The sequence below is a fragment of the Aspergillus neoniger genome (assembly GCF_003184625.1).
Source record: "Aspergillus neoniger CBS 115656 unplaced genomic scaffold BO87scaffold_51, whole genome shotgun sequence".
In the NCBI taxonomy this organism is placed as follows: domain Eukaryota; kingdom Fungi; phylum Ascomycota; class Eurotiomycetes; order Eurotiales; family Aspergillaceae; genus Aspergillus; species Aspergillus neoniger.
In genome coordinates this window covers 151,107-169,805 of record NW_020291179.1, presented here as the reverse complement: position 1 = coordinate 169,805, position 18,699 = coordinate 151,107, and the positions used below count along the sequence as shown (strand labels likewise).

Sequence of the window (18,699 nt, the reverse complement as noted above, 5' to 3'; positions counted from 1 at the left end):
GCCCGGCTAGCTCAATCGGTAGAGCGTGAGACTCTTAATCTCAAGGCTGCGGGTTCGAGCCCCGCGTTGGGCTTTCTTTTTTGCTATTTTTCGGCCCGCCTGCTCAGGAAAACCTAAGGTCCAAGCAGCACTCACTCAAATCTTTTGTAAACTCTTTTGTTCGCCTGTTCATCTCAGTAGGCTTAGGAGACATTCTTAATATTTCTGTCCATGTAAGGGAAGCATCTACGGATCGCTGATAGTGGTCTCAACGATGATTTTCGCAAACAGCAAGATGAATACCCCCTCGTCTAAACTAGTCAGCGTTTTCGGCTACTACGAGTTACATATTTCTTTTTACTCTCCTGGCCATCATCGTTAATGACCACAGTCTCCGTCAGCCACACAATATTCAATTTAGTACCATTTGTAGTAGAGCCTATGAAGTTCGACAGCATAAAGCTCTGCCCAAGCCACTGAATGCATTTCTGATCATATAATCTAAGATGTTACTGAGCAGACAGGTTCATTAGTACATAGCCCAACTGTAGGCAGTCACTAGCAGAGCAATCAATCAAACCGTGTTTCAAATTGCCACACTCAATAGAGCTGCATCTTGGTCCATACTATTACGTAGCAACCTGTTTCAAGATGATTCCATACACTATATCAGCGTCATTTAGACCTCAGGACCCGACTGCCTCCCGAATAATTTGCAACAAGCTCTCACTACCTCTCTCCGCCTCCCCATCATCACCCGTAGGAAGTCTCTGCGAAGCAAAGGCCAGAAACACCGCCTCCCAGTGCCCATCAGAGAATTTGAACAACAAACCACCATCCGAGTAAATCCCATTATCATACTTGGGCAGACTGCCCTGGTTCATATGAATGTTATGAATTCCAGATCCAAACGAAGCACCGAAGATATAGGCAGTGGCATTTTCATCATTAATAGCCGCCTGGATGATGGGCTCCAGCTTATCCAGAATGTCATTGTCAGGTCCGTCGATGTCGTGCTTCAGGATCTCGCCGGCAAGAATGTTCACGAGGCCTTTTGTACGGTAGAAGTCAAGTCCCTCCAGATCGGCGTGTTGTGGAGTATAGTGATTATAGCGGAAGTGGCGGTGGTCATGGTGGCGATGTTGATTACCATTATTATGGGTATTGTTGGGATCTTGGATCAGGTGGAATCCTAGCTCTAGGGTGTCGAGCTTGTCGGTCATCGGATGGGTGAAGTCTTTATCAACCCAGTAGACCAGACGAGATTCTTTGCCGTTAGATTTGACGTTGATAGCAGCAGTTCGCTTGCCGGACGAGTCGTCTCTGAAGTAGAGGTAGATGTGTGGCGTGGGCTGGCCACGGCCCTCGGCGTAGTAGTCAAACGGGCGACAAGCCCAGACACCGTAGTGGGGGACAGGCATGGTGGTTTGGTACTGGCAAAATGTCCTGATTTGTTTATTAGTCACCCAAGTTGTCAGTTAGTACTAGTAGTAATGCTACTGCCATGATGCATGCTTTCGCCTTCCCCGTGTCGCTATTTATACTTAGCATTTTCCCCAGCGGACTAAGTGAGAGGTTATTGTAACTATGGCGTAAAAGCAAGCACTCAGTGAAGTAGTATATCTCCTAGCTTTCGTATTCCAACCTGTCAGAAGGGAAGGTCTGTGGTGTAGACTCATCGAGACCGACTGTGACCCGAGGGCGAGATGCCGACCGTGCGAGCTGCACCTCGGATCCGGCGGGGTGAGCGGGGCAGAGATCCATCCCGCAGATTTAAGCTTCACAGCGCTAGTCCAGTGTTGGCAACGGATCCACCAAGCTAGTATTGTGACAGTACCCATGTTAATCTGGCATCTATCTAGCCTCACTCATACAGATTGGGTGCAAAAAGTCTTGTGTGTTACTTCAGCGCCAATATGTGAGTTCATTGCTCTTTTAACACCTGAGGACTTGGGGGAACTAATCAGCCTCCTCGAGACCATCATGTAGAATGCAATATCGTAAGTCTCTTACTAAGTCGTCATCCAGCCTACAATGAGGCCATCACAACTCTTGCCCGGTAAACCTCTTATCACGGCAGGCTTTATCCAACCTCTATATTAATGGAAACCTTTCTCATGAGAGGGATGTGGGAATTGGGAAGATCCTCTCAGCCGTCTGTGGCTCGGGAGGACCCGTGAAGTAATGCGCTGCTACTACTGCATGGTGACCCTGGCATGCCCCAATTCCCGGTGGCGGCCTCTTTAGAAAAAAAAAAGTGAGTATACAGTGAATGCAAACATGCACAGCATTTATGCCCAGAAAAACGGGAAGTGCAGCTTCCACTGACAGTTCATACCATGCTTCACACTGGTCATTCACTACGCTTCAATTCCACATATAAACACACCCCGTTTTCTACACCCCGTTTTCTACACCCCGTTTTCTACACCCCGTTTTCTACACCCCGTTTTCTACACCCCGTTTTCTACACCCTGTTTCCTGCACCCCGTTTCGTGCACCTTATTTACTGCACCGCGTTTGCAACTACCGTTTCACTAAAACCAAGTCACCCCCGAGTATCCGTCACAATGAGCCACTTGCGCCCGTCAGGTATACTGCCACAAAACAAGGCGCCTGACTACGAAATCCGACTCGTTCTCGAACCAGCCGAGATCCTCACCCCAAGCATTGAATTGAAAACCGACGTCCAATCTACCTTCAACATGCAGCCGAGCCCCATCATGGAGATCATAGAATTTCTCGACACCCCAACCAAGGAAATGTTCGGGGCCGGCTGGAGCGTTAGCGCCCGCAAAGCTCAAGGTGATAGTGCTGTCGAATTTACGTACAGACATCACTACCCAATCACGAACAGCGATATTGATAGCATTCTCATCCATGCCAATTTGCAGGGTTTCAACAATGAGCCCACTGGTGACAGTCGGGAGTTCAAGGCACAAGTTGAATGGGGTTACGAACAAAAGATGCTCTCAATGACCACCAAGAAGAAGCTAGATGGATTTCTACCCAATGAACTAGAATTCCCTAAAGCAGACACTTTGCGGCAGCTGCTGATCGCGAAAGCGCCTAACAAGTTCAAGCATTGGAAACTTCATGATTGGGGTACTTACGCGTTGCAGCGGTCGGTCATTCATGGCCCGATTCATGTTGATCGCTACTCCGGGTCCTGGGATGGTAAGCCGATCGGCCTTGAGGTTTGGCACATGGTGAATGCCTTGGCTGAGAGAACTGATTACATCGTCGAGCTTTCCTTTAAGACGATTAATCGTTCTTCGGCCTCGTCTAAGCAGAGGAAGCTGGTGGATGAAATGAAGAGCAAAGGCTGGCTAGTTGTCGAGGATGAGGATTTGGTAAAGACGGGAGCCATATTGGATGCCTACGCTTTTTGATCTGGCAGCTGTGTGGATCATTCATTACCAACCCTTGTTAAGGCGATGAAGGAGCGAAGTGATGAATGGGAATCTTGGCATTCAATAACTCACAAACCAGCCAGTTTCGAATTCTTCCATTGCCCCTAGCAAGATGGACGTTCTGAATCTTGCATTGGCATCTAATATTTCTTTTCTTCTGTTTTCTTTCTCTTTCTGATTCGTCAGCTACAAACTATCGGCGAGCCCCGTATCTACAATGTTGTCCTTTGCCAGCCTACAAATTCATTGGGATACTATGTGCTAGTCACAATGATGGAATGTCTTTCTTCATCGTTGTAGCCTACTCCGTCGTAATTATCTGGCATTCAATGGATCAATGAAAGTGGGTGTTCTTATACATTATCTCCTTCTGGGTACGGATACCTTCCTAATTCTGCTACCGTAAGCTAAGATAATTAATCCAATCACATACAATCTTCATATTGATGTGATATGTCTCCCGTAGCTACTGTTGAGGTAATTCATGAGGAGCCACGTAACCAGCTTATGCTCCGAACCACTGTCCATAGATGAATTATACCTTCGGCTGAGGTTTCCACACGGATGGAGCTAGTCTGGACCATGGTCCGGATAGAGTTGGGTACCGCCTGGGGATCTGATAGGATGATATATACGAGGTCAGAAGACCGCGAACCTTAACTTTAGAGTTCCTTGGTGTTTTTTGACGGGAAACTCCATGGGAAGGAGGCTTGGTACGTTATTCTCACACCATCCGGGTCAGCCCAAGTAACTTTAATCATGATAGGGAGTTGATCTGCGTGTAGATGCGGAATTTTGCTGGTAGCATCATTTTAGATCAAAATCATCAAGTTGTGAGATCACTTGAGACAACAGAAGAGCCACATAAATAGGCTGAGTTCCTCTGGGAGGCATCATGATCCCATAGACCAACACGTAAAAGAAAGAGAAGAAGAAGAAAAAAAAGAGGCGACACTTTTCAGAGTCTAAGACAAGGTCCCGATACGGATCGAACGCGGGACCCTCCCACAGAGTGCCATGTAAGGCCCGACGCGAAAGGTCAACCGCTAGACCACCCAGGTTTGTCCTACTGTGGGGTTTCCAGATCTTGTTTATATCGAAAGTCACTGGGCATGAATAGAGGGACGTCATTTACCATTGCATTACCTGGAATACGTGGAATAATACATGCTGAGACATTCACTGCAGCGAGGGTCATCTGATCCTTGGGCTTGGAATGTGAGGCGAGGATGGAGAGATGTGATATATGCGAGGCACGAAGTATACGTTCTGAGAAAGGGCAGGTGTGCTTTATTCAGATCTATCAATCCCTGGGTTGTGATAAAAGCCGTATTGATGCTACTCAATACTATAGGTAACCTAGAGCACTCTCGCATTTGCAGACAATGATACTTGATTACTTGAGTGACGTCGATAATCAATATAGTAAGGTCCATCGGGTCAAGATGGTTGTTTTGGCCCTTCGAACCCCGCTTGTTTAATCTAATCGAGCATAGGTTACAGATCCACATCGTCGACCGGGGTATTTCCTAGCATAATAACGCCAGTCATCGAGCAGTGGCGATGTTGATGTTAGCTGAGAAATTGGTCGAAACTCGGGGACCCTGCCAGCGAGACGGCCGCGGGCAGCAGCGCCAATCCAGCAGAGGGCCAGACATCGGGCTCGCAGCTATTGTCTTCTCATTTCCGCAACCATGCCAACGACCTCACTATCGTTGGCGATGCTCCCTCAGCAAGTGTGACTGAAGACTTGGTTACTAAGCTGCTAGGAGCACTATCTGCAGAAGGGGAGGTTTTGGAAGATCTCTACAGTCGGCTGAAGACTTTGGCCACCGACTTCAGCTTTCTAAGTATCGAATGGTACTGCGCCGCCTAGCCGGTATATTCGTGGACGGCGTGCTATCGAGCGCACAGGTAGTTGTGGATGCATTGATTGATTTCATCCAAAGCTTTGCCGATGAGGCCATGTCCCTGTTGGACACCAAGCTCCATATCCCCGTCATCTCCGACATCTTGAATCTTTTGGAAGTCACCAATATCTCTTTCTTGGAAAATTTTCATGTGGATTGGAGCTGTCGCCTACACTGTCGTGTACAAGGTGGCAAACAACGAACCCCCTTTTCCCGACGATGACAACTCTGCTGCTCTCATCGTAGCCAGCAGCTGGGACGAGTTGGAACAGTTATTTTCCTCAACATTAACTTCTCGGCGCGCTCTCCAAAACCACTCAGCAGTCCATTTACGTGTACACAAATGCCATGAGCGGAATGGTACTGTTCATCGGCAACATCGCCCTGTTCCTGGAGGCTCAGGCACCCTCAGCGGATTGGTAGTGGTCATCAAGCTCATAGTTGTGGCAAGCGTGGGAGCCAGCAACCTCCTGGCACCCAAGGATCCCATCCAGGACTCAGGTATGAAGGTGCTTTCACGCGTTTGCTTTGGTCCCGATATTGCCACCAGCTTCCTTGGATTCACACCCGTCTATGGCAAGCTTGTGGCTACCACGAGCAACTTCCCCGATTTGCTACCGAGTGATGGGCGGGTAGTGGGTGCTGTCTTCAAGGCACTTCTCCTTATTCCCAAGTTGATGGCTACGTCGTACCATCTGTATGAGCTTACGAGCGAAGAGGCTGGTGCGACGCAATCTGCAGCTATCGTGGGCGAGGTAGCGTGTCTCACCGGGGCTGTAGTTACAGTCTCGTATGCGGCTGCAGTGAATGATGAGGAGCTGGCAAGCCGACAGGTTCCGATCGGGGTTATGACGCTATGTGTTGATCTTCGGTCTGGTTTACTGGTTGCCGAATCAATGATCCATTGATGCGGAGAAAATGGTGTATGAGGGGTAACTGAGCTATTTATAGTTCCCTAGATACGTTCAGTTAGTGGAATCCAGTCACTCCTTCGCCTAGCCCTTTTTCCAAGAGTGATAGTGCATACATGTCTTGGTTAGAGCAAATCACCTTCTCTGAAGCACAAGCACGAAACCACCCTAACGTACATGCATCAAACTTGCATATCACCTCCGAACCCCTCCGGTGCCAACTCACTCAATGCGTCATACGAGGCTACTCCACTTGATTTAAATAATCCCCCGGTACCTCCAATTTAGCTCACCATCCTCTCCCTCTAAGCTCCCAGTTCAAACACCGAACACACCAAAATGCCCACCCAAAAAACCCACCCCGTCATCCACCACCGCCAAGCCATCTCCTCGCCCCCACCCGAATCCTTCCCCAACCCCGCCCACGGCCACCTAACATGGCGCACTCTCCTCTCCTCCCCTCAGACCCCGACATCCGACATGTGTGCCGGCTTAGCAGTCTGCCCTCCGCGCACAGGCCATCTTTGTCGTCACCGCCACACCCAAGCGGAGATATACTATATTACTTCGGGATCGGGACATGTATTTATCGATGGAAACGAGTATGAGGTTTTTGCGGGCACGGTGGTGTTCATTCCCGGAGATGCCGAACATGGGGTTGTTAATCGGAGCGGGGAGCCGTTGGAGTGGTTTTATGTCTTTCCGACGGGGTCGTTTGGGGATGTGGTTTATCGGTTTGAGGAGGGGACGGGGGTGAAGGAGGGGGAGCGGAAGGTGAGGGCTAAGATATAGGTGTCAGTTTGGGATATGATCTGTTTTATGGAGCTGGGGAGATGGCTCGTGACAGTTGAGAAACCTGGGCGGTCTATAGTTGATATTGTGGGTATTTTTGGTGCGCTAGCTTACAGAAGCCAGTCACTCCTGGTAGTGTCGAGAATCGGACCCATTTTCATGAATTTGGCCTAAGCATAATCCAATTAAACCCGAAAATTCATGCACACGAATGCTTAGGGATGGCGGTTCCAGGAACTTATCAAGGCATTTTACGATGCACACTTCTTAAGTCCTAGGGAGGCATATGATATTTCGACAGAGATATAGATAGATACGTTGTCACTTAGTCCCAATCACAGGCATGTAGCGATTCGGGTATCGCTGGCTACTTCGCCACACTATCATGCCAAACATTTCTGCGGTGATATATCTCATTCATTGCAATACTGTTTCCGGAAGTCTATGTTACCTAACAGCCGAGAAAAATTGACGCATGCGTTAGAGAAGCTGCTGTTTGGACGGCTATTACGGAGTCCAGCTAGAGCATTTACTAGACTAAGACACAAAATGTTATACAAATGTAACTAGATGAGCACTCAACAGGCCACTCTTAAACTTATTGCTGTGAAAGAGAGTCATGCTATTCGTAGTAGAAGCATTATGACAGATTCGAGCCTCTTGCCGGTCTGGCAGTTGCAAGTACTACTGCCATCCTTCCCACATACTGTACGTCGTCGGAATGATCCTTCACCATAGGGCATTGTCTCCTGCATCTAGATGCAGAAGCTCTGAGTAATTTTACATACACAGCCTCAAACCACTCCTTGACGGGGACATTGGTAGATAGCATCACTGCCCTCTAGGCAAGTGAAAGGCGCAAGTGAAATATTCAGCCAGCAGTCATCAAAGTTGCTTAGGGTGAGTTAATTAGATGATCAATTCATATCTACAATCAAACACGGAGAGGTATGGCAAGGTCCTCTGAGTGGTTGAATGTTGGGTGCGGGAATGACGTAGGAACATTTCACATCGGCAGTGTCCGATGAGTAGTCCCTTGACATCAAGCATCCTGGCTTCACTACCCCTTATTTTCCAATTCAATGAATGCGCCAATTTGCAGACATAAATATCTAGAAAACCTTCCATTCTTCTTTCTTCCTTCTTCCTCTTCTAAAAATCTCAATTTCAGCTGTATTTCTTGCATCCACTGTTCCGCATATATATACTCAGTTCGTAGCATTGGCCGTTGCTATTTGAGTATTACAACTTTAATGAAGTATATACTTCGAAATATCATAATTTTCTACGAAGAAAGAGCATATGGCGATGCATATAGACAGTCCGCTGGTCATTTTATGAATTCTGGGAAAGCAGGTGATGCCAAAACTCTGTGAGCAACTCAGACTGATAGGCTAGCGAAGCTTCTATCCCGTCTGCTGCTTTGGTTGCAAATCAATTTGCCTACTTTCAACCCTATGCATCCCAATTATTTTGGTATATACTACAACGGTGCCATCGTCCTAATGTGTTAGAAGGTGAGTGCCTTTACCGTCAATATTGATCGCTTAGCTCATATATTCTCCAGTTATGAGTATCTTATAAGCCCTATATTCCCATAATTAGATGCACCACTGGCACACAGTCTACCTTGGGAAACAATTTCCCATGAGCCACAGACTCTTGCGTCACATCTGTTTGCCTTACTTTAACCGACTATACGCCCCGCACAGCGAATGGCCATTAGATCATCACCATAGAACTGCCGGTTGCCTACTCTCTGCGGCTTCAGTACTGCTGGCTTATTCGTCTCGTCCCACACTCTGTGCCTTCTGAAAGACAGAGTAGTATGCAATGTTTCTCAGGGCTTTGAGTATGGCCATATTGTTGACTAGATCGAGCTTGTTCATACTGTGGCAAATTATACCCCCAACAGTGGGCGAGGTCCCTGGGAAGAGATTCTGTTTAGATTGTACTGGGGAAACACCGGCAGGTTGATCCCTGCGATTCGGTGACTCTTCGTCAAATTGCGTTACCTCCAGGCCCTCAGTACTTACAACAGGAAGGGCAATGATGATGATTACTGGAAACACAATACTGTGCCTCTTTGGTAATCTTCCTTTGAATATTTCTCTTCAGTTAAGCCTTTGATGTGATTGGGATCTGATTCTGGAGGGTTTGGATATATTGATGATTGGCGCGCATATTCACTCCTGCTCAATGATTATACGTAGTCCTATGTTGACTTCTACAATCTGGCGATACAGAAATGCGGCATGATGTTGCCGTGAAAGCGACTGTGATGGGACAAGCTCACCACTACCCGTACCACTCATAACGGGCACGGGGCGTTTTGTGTCTCAGTATCCTATCACAATATGCCATATGTCCACCAGACCATGCTATGAACGTTCGCGTGCCTGGGAAGCATCGGATTATGGATCTGGGTTATTCATGTTATATGGCCGAATTGCGCAAAACATCGAAGTAGAACGCATCCAATCCAAATCGGACTCGGGACCCACGAGCGTATCTCATAGTACAGAAGGTCATATTCAAAGTATCATTGCGATGGCCATGTCAGAAAGTCTGTTTCGTTCGCTAAAGGGTCTCTCATTATCGAACATTGGTTTTGCTTCAATGTGTGCCCTCCTTACTTCAGTGTTCATGGCTTCAATCATTACTAAGCGACATCTCACACTGAAACATCGAATCCCCATTTATTGGGGTATTCAAATGAACGTCCCGTCAATCAGTGTCTATTGCAGATACCTGGCACGCTATACGAGCCTGTGACAAGTATGGGACTTAGCATGTCATCATGACGTGCGACAAGTACATGGTCTACCAAAAGATTTTATGTTCTTGGTTCGAGACCTGGTGGAATCATGAGAGCACTAAGACATAACTAAGTTTTCAGCTACTATATTTAAATACTCAATTTTGCCTGCTAAAATAAACCAGGCATGACGATTGACAGGAGGATGAGGAATGTCCAAATTCAACGAAAATGTGTTGGACACATAACCGAGAATAACCCAGCGGTGGGCGGGAAATCTAGATGAGAAAGCGTCAATGATTCTCGCGAGGCAAGAAGGAATCTGGCAATGATCGATAAATCGCAGAAAATATAAACGCAAACCTTGATGTTGACGACTCTTCAAATGAATTAGATTCGTGGATGAGTATAAAATGATATCCCCATCCCAGCAAATCCATATCCAGTATGGAATCGAAAATCACTCGCGGAACATGAACATCTTCATCAATCTAATAAGGGGAAACCGTCCTCACCTCTCTGGCTGAGGTGCACCGCTCCAGGTTAATCCTGGGTATTATGTAAAAATTGAAGACCTTTGTATTTGCCACCGCGTTGGTTCTTGGTTTTTCTACATTTTCGTAGAAAGAGGAAGATCCCTCGCATGAAGAGGCTCAAAGTCTGGATTTGTTGATACGCTTAATGGACGTATTAAAAAAAAAAGGAATCAATCAAGAGGACTGAGATTGCAACCCTTGATTCCAACAAGATCATGTAAATCTATATTTCCGGCGGACTTGAACGATCCTGTGAAACTTCCCTTACTTTCTCGCCAAATGAAGCTGTGTCGTCTATGGTAACCCTCTTCACAGTGTATCAACACACCAGGTATAGAGCACACCTCCTTCCAGACGTATCTGTGTATCTAGTATGGGGGATTGTAAGGGTGCGCAATGGGTATGGAGATGACACAGCTGCGACACGGAGATCACGAGATACACAGGCACGAAGAAGATCTACGGCGACCCACAAGAAGGCAGACGCGGCCTGAGCAGGAATCACACCGCGCAGAGACCTAGTAGAATAAGCAATAGGCAGAGCCAAGGTACATCTCTAGATGGTAACGAAGTAAGGTGTGCTTTTCGATAATAAGATTTCCATGACATGACCTCTCGGCAAATGCCGTCGGAGTTCCCAGGGGGAACGCGAGTGGCGAACCCATATTTTGCACCATTTTGACATTTTGTATGTATGCAAGGAAAGGAATGGGCTACGTTGGATTACATAGATCTCGCCGCCACCGCAAAGCAGAAATAAGGCGCCTTGGAAGGCGTCTGTCGGTGTTTTGCATTCGAGGATAGTAATCCCCATCTCTCGCTCCGTCACTTACATACACACACTCTCTTAATTTCTACGTGGTACCAATGCTTATAGAGGAGGATGTTTCTGACAGAAGATCCTTGCAGATGGTTGTCTATCCGACTACCGCTACTTTCGAGTCAGTTGTCGTTGGAGTGAAGCCGCAGATACGCCAGCTTTGTTGATTCAATATTTACTTATCCTTCTATATTGCACAAATTGGCGAGGAACCACCACGAAATTGTTTGTGGGTTCTAAATATGGATACATACCAAATGCTGTGGTGGGAAGAAGGCTACAATGGTTCTTGTCTTGAAGTTCATTGGTTATTATTATAAGTGTACAACGGCCATCAAACGGGCAGTTCCGACTTTCGATTGCATGATTCAGGGAAGGGAAAACAAGACGTGTTGTTATACTGATGTGGCGCCCGGCTATGGACGATATTCGGCACACGCAGAGCATTGATGGTGTATCACCACGCAGGGAACGGTATTGCAAGGGCAAAGTCGTTGAATCATGCAGATGCTTCTCTGGCCTCTCGTAATTCGATATACTGTTGACTCAGATATGTACTGAGCCACAAAGACCAGCGCCCGAGTGTACGGACCTTATTTTTGCGGTAAATATCCAGCGGGCCGATTAAGTGGATCCTCAAAAACGTGCTTTCATGAGAAAGACCTACGACTGGCATGCTGCCGTCAAGGTGGGCCAAGTATTCCTCCGTCGGTCTTGTCATGATAAGGTACACTTCGTGACGGTGCTCGGTTACCATGTAGTATCTTCCAGCGTATTAGAAAACGGCTTGGACTTAGGATGAGTACGGTAATGGAGGAGAACATACGCTTTCCTTCGGTCTTGCGGATTTCTCATGGCATGCGCAATCCATGCGACCATCTCCATTGACATTTGCCTGAAAGTCGTTTCGGGTGCCGCCATAAGCACGAAGGGCTTGACCTCAACAAGGGCGAAAATGTCTGATTGTCTTGAAAACAATCCACCGTCTGACTTAGCACGGAGCTGAGCCTTTCCGAGGTCGACTTCGAAAAATTGCCTGTCTGCTTTCCATTCCAGATGAACATGTGGGTAGCATCTAGTCAATGCACTCAAAAATTCCACAAGCGCCATATTGACCGTCTCCTCGTCGCTTGTTCTGCAGAGCGTAATCGATGCTTCCTCCTTCGTAGTTGCAGATTGGGCGGACATTTTCTTCGCTAGCGCCCCAAAGCTGAGACATGATGACCTAGTCTCGTATGTCGTGAGTTCGTGCATTTCGTCCATCCTCATGTGGGACTCCCTCACGTTGGCGGAAGGTTCCCCGGAACTCCCACTTGACCTCGACATGGTCTTCAAGACCCCGCTCATTCTGTCGCTCGGATCATCCTCTTTGGAGGCAGCATCATTGGAACTCCCGCTCGACCTCGACATGGTTTTCAAGACCCCGCTCATTCTGTCGCTCGAATCATCCTCTTTGGAGGCAGCATCATTGGAACTCCCGCTCGCATTAAACACGGTGGTCGTCCGTTCGGGCCTTGCGTCAAACAAATCGGAAGAGCCGTCAGCGTCCGCCTGCATTTCCACTGAAGGCAAATCTTGTCTCGCTCTGCTTCTTGTGACAGGAGGGGAGTTGTCACGTTCATTGTTCTGTTTCTCCCCATCTCGGACACAAAGTTGCCAATGTCGCGTACTTGTGAATTCGCCAAGGCTCTTCGCCTGTCCCGGGTCAGGGCGTTTATTCGTATTTTCTTGTATGTCGCGAACATATGCCCTCCAGTCCGGTCTCTTAGAAAGCCAATCCATAGCTGGTTGAAAGCTTTCATGTCTTTTTGGGTTTATCATAGGGTCTGGGTATGAATCCCACTCACTTAACGCCGTGTTGTTGCTAAATTTCCACAAACATCGAGTCAGGAGAAAGTGTGCCTCCGATACTTTCGACGCAGATTCCCAATGACCAACTTTATGCATGTCCAGGTACAAGGCTGGTTGACCTGCTGGGTAATCCTCATCGGCTTTTACTCCTTCAGCAAGTGGTGGTATTTTTGCCTCCCCAGCCATCAATGCCCATTCCGCCGGCGTTCTGGGTATTCTAACCTTTGGATCCCAATCTTTCGCCGAATTCATTGTGATAGGTGCACTATATGGGATCACTGAGTTAGCAGCTGCCGAAAAACTTCATTCCTAAGTATGTGCACGTCGTGTTACGTACCAAGAATAGACTGAATCAAGGTTCAGGGTATTCGCAGGGCGAGGATGTCCAGAAGGTTCAAGATTTTGGATATAAACCGCCTGGTATCAAGTTGACCAGATCACTCGAAGAGCGCTGGAACGGAGAAACGGTGTAGACTGTTCTTATTGATTGGGTTCAAAACCAGAACACTCGAAGAGTGCTGGAACGGAGAAACGATGTAGATTGTTCTTACTGGTTGGGTACGAGACCAGAACACTCGAAGAGTGCTGGAACGGAGAGAGGCTGCGCAAATTGCTCTCGAAATTAGTCACACGACAGGCCACTGGAGGAGTGCTGGCACTTGCTATGTATAATCACTTCTTGGGATGGATGGCCTTTTGCGGGATCTATAGCCAAAACGCATGAAGAAAAAGAGAGGGGGGTGTTGGGATTCTGTCCACCCACGGTATTTAGATGCCGATCATGACGGAAAAGAAGTTGAGAATCGTCCTGAACCGAGAGGCCAAGAGACTGCACCTGAGAGGGGCATGCTTTCCTCTTTTTGTTGGAGATCGTGGCGGCCGTGGCTCCTTCCCAGAGCGGCTAGCTAGGAGGGTCATTCTTGCACGTATAACACGCATTGGTGGCTACCTAGTCAATACAGTAGGTAGTAGTGGTGGGAATGGGCACTGAGTGTATTATACCAAGAAGATCAAGTAACGGCAGGTCATGAGTGCATTCGTTCTCCGGTCAAGTTGTTCGGCATTGCTCTCGGTATGAGGTATCAACAGCATGGTCCGTAGGGGAAAAGAATGTAGCAGGCAACGGCTAGGGTGAACTTCCTACATCCGACGCAATCACAAGGCCATCTTCTGGGCACCTAAATAAGTAGTCTCAGTTCTCTATGTACAACAAAAAAAAGAATAAATTGAAAGAAGATTTTATGAAATGGTAGACAAATAAGCGAACGCATATTGCGTGTCTTTGATAGGCTTGTGTATTATATGACATATAGTAGTTTCGTGTATTCATGGCTCGGGCGGAAAAGCGCTTGTATAACTAGCATCGCACTAGGGGCTCTACATGGACTTAACCGGGTTATTAGAGAGATAAAGAATCGATTTTGGCCCTTCGAAGCAAAAAAGTTCAATAAAAGTTGTAGAACAAGTAGCATATCCAAAGTGCATCTCAGTGCAAGTGAAGACCATGCTTGCTCAATCGCGCGGCTTGCCTTAGAAATATCATCCTCTCTTGTCCCCGGGGCAAGGCTTCGCTCCTCTTCTTTGTCATTTCACAAGCAGATTGCGCAGCATCTTCATCCTTTTTGGTAAAGCAGCGGGCCAAATATATCCCATCATCGGCATAATAACATGCATAGATATGCAGATGTGACAACAACGGGAATTTGCGGATCTTTAGGAAAAAGTCTCTCCATTCACGCGTCGAGAGAAACACTCTGCGGATGTCCAGCCTCACCAAGGTTCTCTCATAGTTGAATATCCTTGCTAGAACTTCGAACGGCGCAGTAAATTTATCTAGTTCAATGTGCTCAATTGGAGCGTCTGGGTGCAGCCAACTTTTCCGATTATAGATTTCAGGATAGTTGGCGTAGGTGCTGATACCCACCAGGCGGATAGATCTTAGCCCACGGCCAAGGCGGAAAAGATGAAGGAAATCTTGGTCTACGAAATAGTGCATGAGTCGATAAAATTCAGAGACAAACGTGATATCAATGTGTTGAAGTTGAGGCAGGTATGTGCGTAGAACGCCCTCGAGCCTGCGGAAACAGGGGGCCAGATATTTGAGTGAACTGTACGCCGGTAAATCGATTTTGATTTCTCTTAATCTGGGAAGATATCGGTGCGCACGTTCAAAGTCGAAGAGCATATATACCACTGCGTGCGCGTGTTGGCTGCGGTAGTTAATTTCAAAGTACTGCAATGAAGGGAGTCTTTTAAGGCATCGAAAGAGATTGTTATGAGGTCGTCTCACAGCCTTAGCCCACCAATCAGAGGAACAAACTGTGAGGGAGCGGATGAATCGACAGAGGTCGCTCGTAAATATGGACTTTAAGCTGCTCGGAGACTGCACGTGGAGAAGTTGAGGCGTCTCTAACAGGCGACTCACACTCAAGCGTACTGCACTTAACAGAACTCGAGTGGCGCTTCGATTGAATGACACACTGACTAAACGCAGGCACATCAACCGTGCAATTCGGTCTTCAGCCTCTAGACCATAATTTGCAAAGAAAAGCGTAACCTAATCCATGTTTAGCAAGTCACGGTAGCAAGACAGAGACAAAAAAGATTCACCTCATCGTAGAGTTCCTGGGGAAGTGATGAAATACCACGAGTGTTTTCTTTTCCGGCCATGGTGGGACTACCAAAAGGCACCGGAGCGGATGGAATGTCCATTGCTGAAAATTTGTGCGATGGTTGGTGATGATGTGGGAGACGGCGGTCTGCGAGTAGTGCTAGGAAACTTGATCGCGGGGGGGAGGGCGATCACACTATCTTAGGTGGCCACCCTTCATGACAGAACTTTTATCTAATAACCATGTGAAAAGCTCAAGTTGATGCAATTCTGAAGTAAGGAGACACATTGTATGTGGTAACTAACCTCTGACTAGCCCGTGATGCCGAAGTTGTCTGTCTGTTGTACGCTCCTGGTTTTCCACTGAAAACCCATGTATTTGGAACTAATTAGCTCTTGCACAAAGCTGAGAAACGTGCCTAATTAATCACACCAACTCAGGTTACGGAAATTAATGCTCGCGGGGGGGGGGATGTAGTTGATAAATTCTCACGGGGCAATTATAGAGTGCAATCTCATAGCATGTAGGTGGCTGGATCTTTTCACATCAGAATAAGTAGACAAACGTTGTTGTCCTGATGGTAAGCCGCCCTAAAATTACGTGGGATGTCTCCGTAGACTTACCCGAGGATCACGTGCTACACAGATATTTGCTCTTCATTCCGGCCATTATTCCCGCAGGGTGACTCAATCTCCACATTCGTGATGCAATGTCTCCTAATCTAATTCGAAGCGGATATCTTCAGGATAAGGTTTTCTTTCATTACACCCCCAATCGCCGCTTCGGCTAGAAATCTGATACTGCCATTCTCTCGATGTTGGCTGTAATCATGAGGCATCAAAGTATACTATATCTGCAGTCCTATGACATGGGACGATTCATATTACACGTCTTGTTATAACACGTGGGGCTTGAGAGAGCGACGCGGGAGCATAAGATACTGAACCTAAAGAATGACAATGCAACACCAGCGTAAAATGCGTTTATGAGGGAATTGGACCCATACATCGCCAAATCAGTCAACATAAGGTAGGGTGTCTTTGTCACATGGACGCTTCTTTGTGGATATAGTGCGTATAGTGGCTATATCCTGCCAGGCGAACAGAATGATTCCATAATGAGCATGTGTTGCTAATTGGGGAGGAATCTTGCTCCATGCTGGGCTACATCCACGCCGGCTCCGAATTCAAATAGCTCCCCTTCATTGTTGGACGGCATGACCTCCCCTTCTACTATGCAGAAAAAGTTGAAACTCAACGAAGCTTCTGGGATGCCTTTCTGCACGGCTAAGATCGTGTAGGATGGTCGAGAAAAAGGGGCTGTCCACCAGTCGACTTGATTTTGCGGAAACCTGCAACGTCTTCGATACCGGAGCCAGCTCGGATAATACCACCGACACGAGACAACCCATCATCGACGCCTTAGCTGACGGTGGTAGTGGTGGTCTCACCTACGACCCGGAGGGCGACTGTTTCTGAAGAGCTGGGTTTCCCTGGGAAATGGCTCTGCTTGGGCTATTCATATAGATGGCGTGCGCTACTGGGTCTTTTCGCCATCCTCCCAGTCGTACATGTACGAGATAAACGGTGATAGTGACTTTGAGCTTCGTAACCCAGACGCAACGGGTGCTATCCAGAGTCGTGGTTACCTTTACCATCGAGATGAGACTTACACTGACCCCGGATGCTGCACATTTTGGAGTGTCGGATTCGTCTGTTCACCTACTGGTGTTGGCCGACTCGTTCATGTTCCGTTTTGTCATTGACTGCAGTTACAATGGGAGATGTACAATATGGTCATCTGCGGTGGTGATCACGGTGGACTGGATGGTATTGATGTGCATGGGGACAAAATGTAGGTTCACGATGTAAGTACCACTGGCCTTGAACCTGCATTTGATCTCCAAAGCTAATGCTATGGTAGGTTATGGCCACCAACAAGAACAAATGTCTCACAACAAGGTAAACCTCAAAAGCAATCCGATAGCTGCCAATGTGCTGATCTCAACTGCCACAGACCAACTCCCACAGCCTCTTGATCGAGAACATCTACTGCGACTCTAATGGGAGATGTGCCATCGGATCCCTCGATTCCCGCGCCAACGTCTGCAACTATCGTCTACCGCAACGTCTACACAGGGACACGAACCAGACGATGATATTCAAGAGCAACGGCAGCTCGAGCTATGTATCCAACGTCGTGTTTGGGGAGTTCATAATCGGTACACAAACCAGCCCTATTCCCTTCCTTCAATTCTCCTCCACACAGAATACTCGTCAATAAGGCCTCGACAGCGCCTACTCTCTCGGCCTTGACAGATACTGGAGCATCGCGGGATGCCGTTGACGGCGACGGCGTTTACTTCCAAAGTATCCCAATCTAGAACTGTCCAGGAACCGCTGTTGTAGCCGCCTATCCGGGTCATCTGGCCAGACAACACACCGTGCACTGAGATCACCCTTGTCCAGATCGACCATGGGTGGAGGAGGGTGGCTACGATGAGTACATCTGCAAGAATGCCTACGGGTCTGGCTACTGCCTTGATTCTGCTACTGGCACCTCGACTCCTTACACAGCCACTACTTATGTGAGCTCTGCTCCCACGGGATACAAAGCCCCAATATGACTGCTGATTTGACCACTGCTTTTGGCACGTCGGTGTCTATCCCTATCTCGACTCTATTCTTCCCGAGTGTTACACCGATTTGTGTCTACGCTGGCGGAGACTGAGGATTTTCCGCCAAGTCTGATTGATTACAGGGGGGTTGGGCGACCATAGTATTGAATATTTGGTGTCTAGTACCGTGATTGGATTTATTGCTAGCTTATAATAGTACTACTGTACTCCCAAGCTTGAGAGCTTAGGCACTTATCACTATTTACTAGACGAGTTGCACGTAGCATAGACCTCTACTGACCCCGGCCAACCCTCACAACAAGCCACTTCTTACCTCCATACCACTGAACCTCTTGCTTCTCATGGAAAGGAAACTCCACATCCGTAAGGCTAGACCTCCACACGAGTCGCACCAGGATACCCTTTGGCTCCCTCCACAGTCCATTCTGCCCAGAACTAATTGAACACTCTCCACAACTTCATGCCGGATTTCTTGGCGC

General features: G+C 47.6%; 7 protein-coding genes and 1 non-coding gene across 8 annotated transcripts; 5 read left to right on the top strand and 3 right to left on the bottom strand.

The window, feature by feature from the left end:
* On the top strand, positions 1-73 carry BO87DRAFT_t252. The gene has a single exon. It is a non-coding gene; the product is annotated as a tRNA-Lys (tRNA).
* A 542-nt stretch (positions 74-615) lies between these two features.
* Positions 616-1,639, bottom strand: BO87DRAFT_380727 (YukJ family protein). The gene has a single exon (XM_025624362.1). It carries the CDS (start codon positions 1,398-1,400, stop codon positions 666-668), a length of 735 nt encoding a protein of 244 aa, XP_025474787.1. The 5' UTR covers positions 1,401-1,639; the 3' UTR covers positions 616-665.
* A 910-nt stretch (positions 1,640-2,549) lies between these two features.
* Positions 2,550-3,371, top strand: BO87DRAFT_320175 (fibronectin type III domain protein; the record flags this gene model as incomplete). Its single annotated transcript, XM_025619884.1, has 1 exon — positions 2,550-3,371. The coding sequence occupies one exon, from the start codon at positions 2,550-2,552 to the stop codon at positions 3,369-3,371; it is 822 nt and encodes a 273-aa protein (XP_025474786.1).
* Positions 3,372-5,805: 2,434 nt separating this feature from the next.
* On the top strand, positions 5,806-6,210 carry BO87DRAFT_401487 (uncharacterized protein; the record flags this gene model as incomplete). The annotated part of the gene is made up of 1 exon (XM_025625617.1): positions 5,806-6,210. The coding sequence occupies one exon, from the start codon at positions 5,806-5,808 to the stop codon at positions 6,208-6,210; it is 405 nt and encodes a 134-aa protein (XP_025474785.1).
* A 315-nt stretch (positions 6,211-6,525) lies between these two features.
* BO87DRAFT_369387 (cupin domain-containing protein) lies at positions 6,526-7,005 on the top strand (the record flags this gene model as incomplete). Its single annotated transcript, XM_025621974.1, has 1 exon — positions 6,526-7,005. Exon 1 carries the CDS (start codon positions 6,553-6,555, stop codon positions 7,003-7,005), a length of 453 nt encoding a protein of 150 aa, XP_025474784.1. The 5' UTR covers positions 6,526-6,552.
* Positions 7,006-11,869: 4,864 nt separating this feature from the next.
* Positions 11,870-13,222, bottom strand: BO87DRAFT_320224 (uncharacterized protein; the record flags this gene model as incomplete). Its single annotated transcript, XM_025619886.1, has 2 exons — positions 11,870-12,437; positions 12,522-13,222. The coding sequence occupies 2 exons, from the start codon at positions 13,220-13,222 to the stop codon at positions 11,870-11,872; spliced, it is 1,269 nt and encodes a 422-aa protein (XP_025474783.1).
* A 1,234-nt stretch (positions 13,223-14,456) lies between these two features.
* BO87DRAFT_410660 (uncharacterized protein) lies at positions 14,457-15,992 on the bottom strand (the record flags this gene model as incomplete). Its single annotated transcript, XM_025626354.1, has 3 exons — positions 15,888-15,992; positions 15,581-15,815; positions 14,457-15,527 (listed from the first exon to the last, which is right to left on the bottom strand). The coding sequence occupies exons 2-3, from the start codon at positions 15,680-15,682 to the stop codon at positions 14,457-14,459; spliced, it is 1,173 nt and encodes a 390-aa protein (XP_025474782.1). The 5' UTR covers positions 15,683-15,815; positions 15,888-15,992.
* Positions 15,993-17,374: 1,382 nt separating this feature from the next.
* On the top strand, positions 17,375-17,865 carry BO87DRAFT_391160 (uncharacterized protein; the record flags this gene model as incomplete). Its single annotated transcript, XM_025624959.1, has 4 exons — positions 17,375-17,411; positions 17,441-17,449; positions 17,506-17,543; positions 17,599-17,865. 4 exons carry the CDS (start codon positions 17,375-17,377, stop codon positions 17,863-17,865), a joined length of 351 nt encoding a protein of 116 aa, XP_025474781.1.
* Between the last annotated feature and the right edge of the window lie 834 nt (positions 17,866-18,699).

Bases quoted from the DNA above. Each gene is read 5' to 3' on its own strand.
- BO87DRAFT_380727 (XM_025624362.1), bottom strand. From the start codon at position 1,400: ATGCCTGTCCCCCACTACGGTGTCTGGGCTTGTCGCCCGTTTGACTAC.